Genomic DNA, 8,557 nt, shown 5'->3' on the forward strand with positions numbered 1-8,557 from the left:
GGGGCCGATATCCACACTCAATCCCTCCCCACCGCCCCCCCCCCCCCCCCCCCCCAACTGCCTCAAATCTAAAGACTGTGTTGTCTCTGTAACCTTGCGATGGTTAACCATCCTCACGGAGCTTTACTGAAGAGCTCTGTGTGGTCTGCCGGACGAACTTTAGCACCAAATTGGAATAAGAATGAAACTCTTGAGCTTGATAGACAGAGAAAAAGAAGGCACATGTCATTTGTTTCCGCCTCTCCTCCTCCTGCTGCACCAACGACTCCATCGGGAGCTGATTCTAAAAATAAAAGTGTTTCTATCAAAGAGGTGGGTTTTCTCTGTCTGTAGAAACCCCAAGTCGTATCAATTGCCTCTCCGTCGTTTCCTGGTTCAGGTTCACTCCAGCGCCGGCGTTACATCCGTGCGTTGTCTAGAGAGCAGAGAGCAGAGAGCAGAGGAGGGCTTAGAGCTGAAATGCCAACAGTCTGGGAGAGGAAAGGCTGCCTTCCCTGGTGTCATCTCAGGATAGAGCAAACTGGCTGTCAGGGAAACCACCGAACATACGTCTTTTTATTACATGCTGATTAGCTTAATGCCATCATTTCTGCCCTAAACTATATTACATGCCAGAGAAACAGCGCAGTAGAATGATAGAGTAGAAATATTTAGATTTGTGTTATAACTCTAGCTGTACACATGTCCTCTGACGTTTTATGTTTTCAGTGTTTTCCTTTCACAGTTTGTGTCCACCTACACTGGGGACAATCTCCATGCACCACCATGACTCTCTTACTTGTTGTAGATCTGTGATTGAGTTCAGTGTGTTACATGAGGAAAGGCCAGCCTCTTTACTTGATAATTCAGAGGTTTGGGGGGAGTCACATACTGAATCAGGAAGGTCTGTAAGCCCCATACTAAATACAGCATTTCAATGCAGGATGTGTCTGCTTCATGGTGCATTAACAGAGACAGTCCAATGGAGAGAAATGTACTTTTGACCGTGCACTGAGGCTACAATGAGGGATGATGTGAGAGCTCAATATTTCTACACTTCAAAGCTACGACGAGGAACGATAGCGGCAGTGCTTCTGAGCACCAGAGTCCTTTATCCACACTCCTAAGTTTTCATTCAAAGTGACCTTTTAAAAGAAAAACGCATATCACATGACCATTCACGTACACTGGGCCTGCACGTGCGCTAAAACAGCTGTACTTGTAGGCAGTAGTAGCATTATAAGTTAGTATAGAAAACAAGGTCAACAACGCCTCTCATCTGTGATCCATGTTAAAGCAAAAATGGAGCAAAAGTTACGTGTTTTAAAATGAAAACGTAGTCGTGATGGAGCTTTAGAAAACCTCTAATTTTACTGCAGGTCTGCCCCGTGTAGACCTGGTTCTGGTTCTTTAGTGCCTCCTTTCATGCCAACGAACAATCCGGCACCCCAGCGGAGTCTGAGGTGAAAGAGTTTGTGGTGAACTTGCGTGCCCCGAATCATTTCCTCTGGTTTTAGCGCGGAATCAGACCCAAGGACAAACATTAAGGTTTCATAGAAACAGACAATAATCTCGCCGATGGTCTTGTTTGCTTACAGGTTATATAGAAACATCCGTTTTAAAGTGAGACTGTATCATAACCAGTTAAAAGCTTGTTGTAGTAACTTAAACTTTTGCTTTTAGACAAGTGAATCCTAACTATGTACCCCCCCTTCCTCCTTTCTCTCCCCTCTTTCTGCAGCCTCTTTTGGAAACTTCTCTTAGCTCATCTCTCTGGAACCATTTGGCATCCCTTTCCCTCGTCCCCCTGACACAATACATCTCCAGCAGCCATGGAAGAGCTGCCGTCTTCAGATATGTGAGCGGAGAATCGATGAGCCTATAGATTTCATGCCAACCGGTCTGGAAGACTCTCATTCAATGCAGCCAATCTGGTTCACAGGACGCTGAAACGGCGACAAAGAACCCCCCCCCCCAGCTCAAGGCAGGGGAACCCACTGTAACATAGCGATAAGATGTAACATTCACAACCCTAGTGATGATGTAGGCCTGTCACTGGCATATGCTTGATCGCAGCAAATCTCCTGTTTGGTTTCCTGTCTCGTTCGGATCAGAACACTTATTTTGACCTTTTGTTTTTACATGTGCTCAACCAGGATTCGTCTGTACAAGGTCATCACACGGACAACTCTGCGGCATGGTTTTATACAACCAAGTGCCACCATTTTGGCCACTGGATCGAGGAGTGTAGAAATCCTGATTTCCCTTTGAAGGTCTAACACTGAGCCTGTTCCACAAGGACTCAGACCTAGTCTCGACTAATGCCGATACGATCCTGATCAACTCTTCATCTCCTCTCAGGACTTCAGTTTTGGTATTATAGGTTTCAGAGGATCAATAATAACAATTTAAGCCGAATGTCATTCCAACAATCAGTCTTTTTGTATTGCAAAAACTGATCTGCAGTATGTCAGCAAGAAATAATAGAAATATATGAATATATACAGTATGAGTGTTGTAGAATAACAGTCACTGTAAATCTGCGTTTACTGTAACAGTAGTGTTTTTATTAATGGAATGGATCCAGAGGGCACAGAGTTAATGTGATAACCACTGGCTGTCTATGCTTGATGAAGCAATACTTTAAATGATAAAAGGTGAAGAGGAGAAATAATTTGAGATGCGAGTACGAGTGTCTGCTGAGGGAAATGTCCATTTTGCCTGTTACCAGCGAGGCAGCGTTTGCCAGCCTCACAGCTTCGGTCCTTTGTGTGCGCTCTACTCTACACTGTACGTCATCTCTCGCACGCAAATACTAAGAAATAGGACATGGCCTCTGTCGTTTCCTACCCACTTTCTTCCCCTAGTGTGACACGGTGATTTCAAATGCTCACAAGTCAAAATGACAGCTATACCCAGATGCAAGAGTCCCAGCGCAACTCAAGTGAGCGTCCTTTGGTGTCACTCCAGACAGCCGCAGACAGCTACGTATGAGGAAGATGTTAAAGTCACATACATGAACAAATCAAACAAACAAAAACCTCCCCCTGCCAACATCCCTCCATCCGTCCCTTGACAAGGAGTCTTTGGGCAACGTAAGTACTTGACTGTTAAAAGGGAGGAAAAGCTCACTGTATTATTTTTGGATTACCTGATGTCCTGTAAATATGAACACTTTTGGTTTACTCTGTCTGATGACTGATGTGCTGTTTGAAATGCAAGAAAGGGAAAAATGAAAAACACATTGTATCTGCTTTACAGATATGAAGACATATGGTATGGAACATGATGAACGCTGTCTTTTTAGAATAAACTAATTGAGATTCAGTGTTGGTCCTTATTTTCACGTTGTATTAGAATGTTTTATTGTTTGTTTTATTCTTGTAGCATCAACACAACAAGATACCCTCAGCAGAAGTAAGTATGAATGTCTGCCAACATAAATAAATAAAAAGTCAACCGCACCCGTATACATTTGAGATGATGAACTGGGATTCGAGGCTCGAGCGAGCTACAATATCGAAAACGCGTTAAAGTGATGGAGAGAAATGTTGCTGATAGTTTAGCGTAGCATTCTGCTAACCTCCTCAGAAGACTAAATGATTCGTGAGATGGAGAGAAACGTTGTTAATAGGCTAAACTATGAAGAAAGAAAATGAATCCTAAACTGAATATAAAAATGGAGTTATATTTATTAGCGTGAGCATATCTCAAACTTGCACCTGTGCTCCGACAGTCACTCAGGGTCACGACTCTAAATAAATGCAAAGTGCTGCACTGCCTCCCTAAAGAGACACACCTAGTCTGTCTCCAGCTCACACACACACACACACACACACACACACTGGGATCCAATTACTGAGACACATGAAGCATCTCACCAGTTGATAACAAGGCACACACACACACACACACGTATGATAAACAGATTCAGTGAACAGTGGCCTTCTCAACCCCCCCGAAAGAGAATTAAATCCGGGGGAACAGATGGTCGGACGTTGCAGTTAATTGGTTACTGTTTAAGTGTCTTCTCCTTTTCAAAGTTCGTCTTTCGTCATCATTCTCTAAAAAACCAAACTCCGAGGCTACTCCATCCAGCTTGTTTATCGTTATCTGCTCGTGTCTTTGATCAGCCGGATCTGGAGTCGTCTGACAGCACTGAAGCACGATGAGAAACGCTCTCATCAGCTTCTGTTGAGCGGCCCGTAAGCAGCTGCTCCGGTGGAGCCGCTCGCTCGGTGCCGCAAACAGCTGAAGAGTGTGATTTTGTTTCTCTGGCCAGCGCCCAAGTGTTAATATTCAGGATAACCCACTACAACGCAAATCAAGGGAGAGAGAAGAGCTTCATCTTTCCCTGGTAAAAGGTCACAAGATGAATAACACAATCAACTGGATGGACTCTTCAAGAGCCTTTTAAGGGGCGCAGACGACTGCACCATGGTGACAAAAATATATATTAAGTAGGCTTTTGCTCGCTCAGCAGAGGAGTGGGAACATTAATCATTGCCACGGTAAAAGGATTAATCAGCGGTCAAACAAGGCCCCGTCATGAAGTACTCACCAGCGGCCATTAAAGATTTAAGTCTATGAGTTGGGCAGACGGTTACAGGAAAAATGGCAGTTTGTCACTCAGTGGAGAGAGCGAAACATCCAGAAGACTCAGTGTGTAGTTGCTTAAACTTAACTAAGTTGTTTAGTTGCTTAAACTTAACTAAGTTGTTTAGTTGCTTAAACTTAACTAAGTTGTTTAGTTGCTTAAACTTAACTAAGTTGTTTAGTTGCTTGAACCTAACTAAGTTGTTTAGTTGCTTAAACTTAACTAATTTGTTTAGTTGCTTAAACTTAACTAAGTTGTTTAGTTGCTTGAACCTAACTAAGTTGTTTAGTTGCTTAAACCTAACTAAGTTGTTTAGTTGTTTAAACCTAATTAAGTTGTTTAGTTACTTGAACCTAACTAAGTTGTTTAGTTTCTTGACCCTAACTAAGTTGTTTCCTGTGAAGACGGAAGTTTATTTTGAAAATACTGTATGGATGTAATGAGCAAATATCGGCATCGTGTTGCTGGACTTTTGTTGGAAAACGAACGAAAAATTAGGAGGAACTTTTCGCAAGATATCATAGGAACCGTTGTATGAGGATACGTTATAGACTGTATATAAGAAGTGGACTAAGTCACTATGATGTCACCTGTTGGTTTGTAGACTGACGTTTTTAAAGCCTTGAGTTCGGCATTTTGGCAGTTGCCATCTTGTTTTTTTGCAACCAGAAGTGACATGAGAGGGGGCGGAGCTAAGCATAACCGAATGCTGAAAGAGACATTTTTAGGCAACCGAAATTTTTAAATTAAGTGAAAACAAACTGTGAAAGAGTTAAAGTTGTGAGACGAAAACACGGACAACTGACAGGACAACGCTGAGGTAGAGACCTGTCAATCACCGTGTAGCCCCGCCCTAAAGCATCCCCTGCTTTATGGTCTGTTTGACTCTAAATGGACCATAATTTACTAAATGAACATCATGCTGTATTGAAGAAGACTTGAAACTAGAGATTGAGACCATAAACTCATGTTTACAATGTTTACTGAGGTAATAGATCAAGAGAGAAGTAGAGTCATTTTCTCATAGACTTCTATACAACCAGAGGAGTCGCCCCCTGGTGGACAGTAGAGATAATGCAGGTTTAAGACACTTCCGCATCGGCTTCACTTTTCAGAAACTTGCCACCTGGTTAGGAGCTGCTCTGGATAACTCACAGGACAGCATTGCCCCCTAGTGGAGGACTAGAGAATACAAACCATCGACTGGACATTTAATATGAAAAAGTCTTTCATACTTTCCATGCAGATCGTATAGTGTCATTGTTTTACAAAGTGTAAACACTTTAAAATGTGTTTTAAAAGTAACAAAATAAACATGTAAGTTACTCCAGTAATCTCTTTTGAATAACTTCTATAAACTCATTTTTACAGACTGGCTTTATGTGATGTCGTCTTTCTCTTGCTTTATTTATTTAGTTATATTTTATTTATGTATTTTTGTTTGTCCTTATTTTATCAATTGATTTTTATTGTTTCATCTGTTTAACCAGGGTTTCTATTTGACCTTAGTTTATTTTGCTTTCGTTGAGCTTTCTGTTGTTATATTGACTTTGTCTGTCAAATCACTTTGTGAACTCTAAATAAATAAAGTTATTATTTAAGCTCTCGTGATACCTTGGGTGTGATATGTCACAGCAAACGTGGTACAAAATAAATGAGGCTCTGCTGCCCTCCGCTGGTGGTGCTTCAAACATTTTATTATTTTAACATACATTACATCATGGGTTTCAGATGATTTTTCAGCTAATAGGAAATATTAGGTCATGACGACTGGCACCAATCACAGACTAAGAGAGGCTCCTCTGAGGTGGCAACGATGCCGCGAATGATTCATTCAGTGAGCTGTGACACAGGGAGGATGTGATCAAGTAACAGTTATTATTACCTGAGTGAAATGGGAGCAAATGTTCATATAGTTTTAAAAAAATCACAAAAATCCAATATTGTATTGCCTGTAGTGTTTGTGTTGTATGATTAACACATCATGCAGTAATACTGATATTTTTGGGGGGGTATTTATTATTATAAAAGTCTGTATTATAATGCTGATGTAGCAGATAAACTCCATTTAGCAGACATGTTTAATATTCCAGTGGTTTTGGAGAGGTGCTACTTGCAGTGACTGGACTACAGAGAGGTAAATGAACTGAACGAGGATCATCTTCTGGTTCCGCTGCTTCGGATCTGGCAGATTTACAAAAACACTCGGAGAAGGTTGATTTGAGGAATTCTCAGCCCTGACCCTTTAATTTATTTATTTTATTTGTATTTCGTCAGGAACGAGCGTCGTTACGTCGGAAGAGCAGCGAGTTTGTATTTAGACATGGAGGGAGGGAGGGAGGAGAGGTGAGAATAAAAACAACCTCCCCCCAATATTAATCTGCTCGATATAGATAATAATAATAATAACGCGAGAGTTTGCAAGTTGCCTCCAAGACTGTAGTTGCAACTGTCAAAAGGTGGAGTGGATACGCGCATGACCCAACACACATTACTGTAATACTGTACACGGCCGCAGAGATAATATCCGTATAAAAAAAAAAGCCGAAATAATCCCGAGGAGCCGAACACAGCCGAGGTTTAGACGTTTCTTTTTCCTGCACGTTTTCCTTCGCTTCCGCTTCTCTTCCAAAGTGTTTCTCCTCCGTCGACATTTCTGCACTTCATTTATTTCTGTGCCTCCTTTTAGCTCCAGCACGCGCAAGGATTTCTATTTTTTTTCTTTTTTTTTTTACTCCTCCTTCGTAATAAAGTCGCCATTTTGCTTCACTGCCTATATAAACCATCCCGTATTCTAATATTTTTTTTACCTCCAAGGAGTCGAGGTTGGGACTTATCTTTTTTTTTTTTTTTTTTTCTGGCTCTATTTCTTCTATTTGCGGAGCGGCTTTAACGAAGAAGAAGAGGGTGAATGAAGAAAGTGCCTCGTGGTGTTCAGCCTACATGTTAATGCAGGAGAGGAGGAGGAGGAGGAAGGTGGCGGAGGAGGAGGAGGAGGAGGGGGGGGCACAGGCTGCTGGAGAAAACTGGGAATAAAAAGGAGAAAGTGTCCAGGATTGTTGCTGTTTTGTTGCTTTTTCATGTGCAGACCGAACCGCTCTGCTCTCGTTTTCTTCCGCCTCGTCGTCGGTCCGCAGAGTGGGGGGACAGGACTGCTGTCTGCTTCCTCAACCCCCCCCCCCTACCCTCCCCAAAAAGAGCCCAGTCTGACCGGTCCTTGACGCACAGCAGGTGTGATTGCCATGTAACATAACATTGGTGGAAAAAAACGCCCACTTCGGTGCCCCCGTTCCTCCCTCACGTGGGTGACCCCGGGTGGCCCTCTTGGTGCCGACAGCTCAGGTAGGTGTGGCCGACAAAAGAGTCTTTTAACCACATAAATAGGCAACTATGTAACCTTGTTGTGGTTGACACACACACACACACACACACTCAGCATGGCAGAGTGCCACGTGCGGAGCTAGAATACTTCTTCCAGGTTTGGTTTGTCAGCTGAATTGTGTGTGAGGAGAGAGATGTGAGTGGGAGTCAGCCAGGTTTTGTTGTGTCTAGCTCAAATGCATGGTAATGTGGAAACAATGTTATATATGAAAACACCAGCTGCAATGTTGTTGTTTTTAAACATTGCTGAACAAATGCCAGAGCAAATCTAGAAAGTGTTGTGATGTTTTGTTTCCCTACAGAATATTGTAGGAATGCCCAAGTTTAAAAAGAAAAAGCACAGAGTTCACTCTAGAAACTCAGAAGTATTAAGCCAGCGTACGATGTTCTCTAAAGGACATTAAAGGCATTTCATTAAGTTAACATCTTTCTGTGTCTTTAAGAAGTTAAAGCTCCGTCTGTAGTTCTTTCACACAGGAACAGGAAGGTGTTTTGTGTCGGGTGCGTGCAACACTTCTGCAACAACTCATCACAAACCGAGCATGTTGACGGATGAGCCGAGCGAGTAGCGTGGCGTGTAAACAGGAACTAAATGCCCCC

At 42.4% G+C, this 8,557-nt stretch overlaps 2 protein-coding genes across 5 annotated transcripts in view; both read left to right on the plus strand.

The window, feature by feature from the left end:
* The window catches only part of LOC116382149 (sterile alpha motif domain-containing protein 10-like), a 50,053-nt gene extending 46,747 nt beyond the window's left edge, over positions 1-3,306 (plus strand). The window contains exon 4 of the mRNA XM_031844933.1: positions 1,721-3,306. Within this exon, the coding sequence (XP_031700793.1) occupies positions 1,721-1,743 (23 nt within the window). The 3' untranslated portion in view covers positions 1,744-3,306. The remainder of the gene's footprint in view (positions 1-1,720) is intronic.
* Positions 3,307-6,916: 3,610 nt separating this feature from the next.
* Positions 6,917-8,557, plus strand: part of znf512b (zinc finger protein 512B) — a 26,146-nt gene continuing 24,505 nt past the window's right edge. For 3 of the 4 annotated variants that reach the window (XM_031845145.1, XM_031845146.1, XM_031845149.1), the window contains exon 1: positions 6,919-7,918. The gene's annotated coding sequence lies outside the window, so the exon portion shown is untranslated. Of the gene's footprint in view, positions 7,919-8,557 lie in introns of all 4 variants that reach the window. The other variant, XM_031845147.1, reaches the window with a different exon arrangement.

This window comes from Anarrhichthys ocellatus, unplaced genomic scaffold (assembly GCF_004355925.1).
Source record: "Anarrhichthys ocellatus isolate YVR2014 unplaced genomic scaffold, GSC_Weel_1.0 scaffold5, whole genome shotgun sequence".
In the NCBI taxonomy this organism is placed as follows: Eukaryota; Metazoa; Chordata; class Actinopteri; order Perciformes; family Anarhichadidae; genus Anarrhichthys; species Anarrhichthys ocellatus.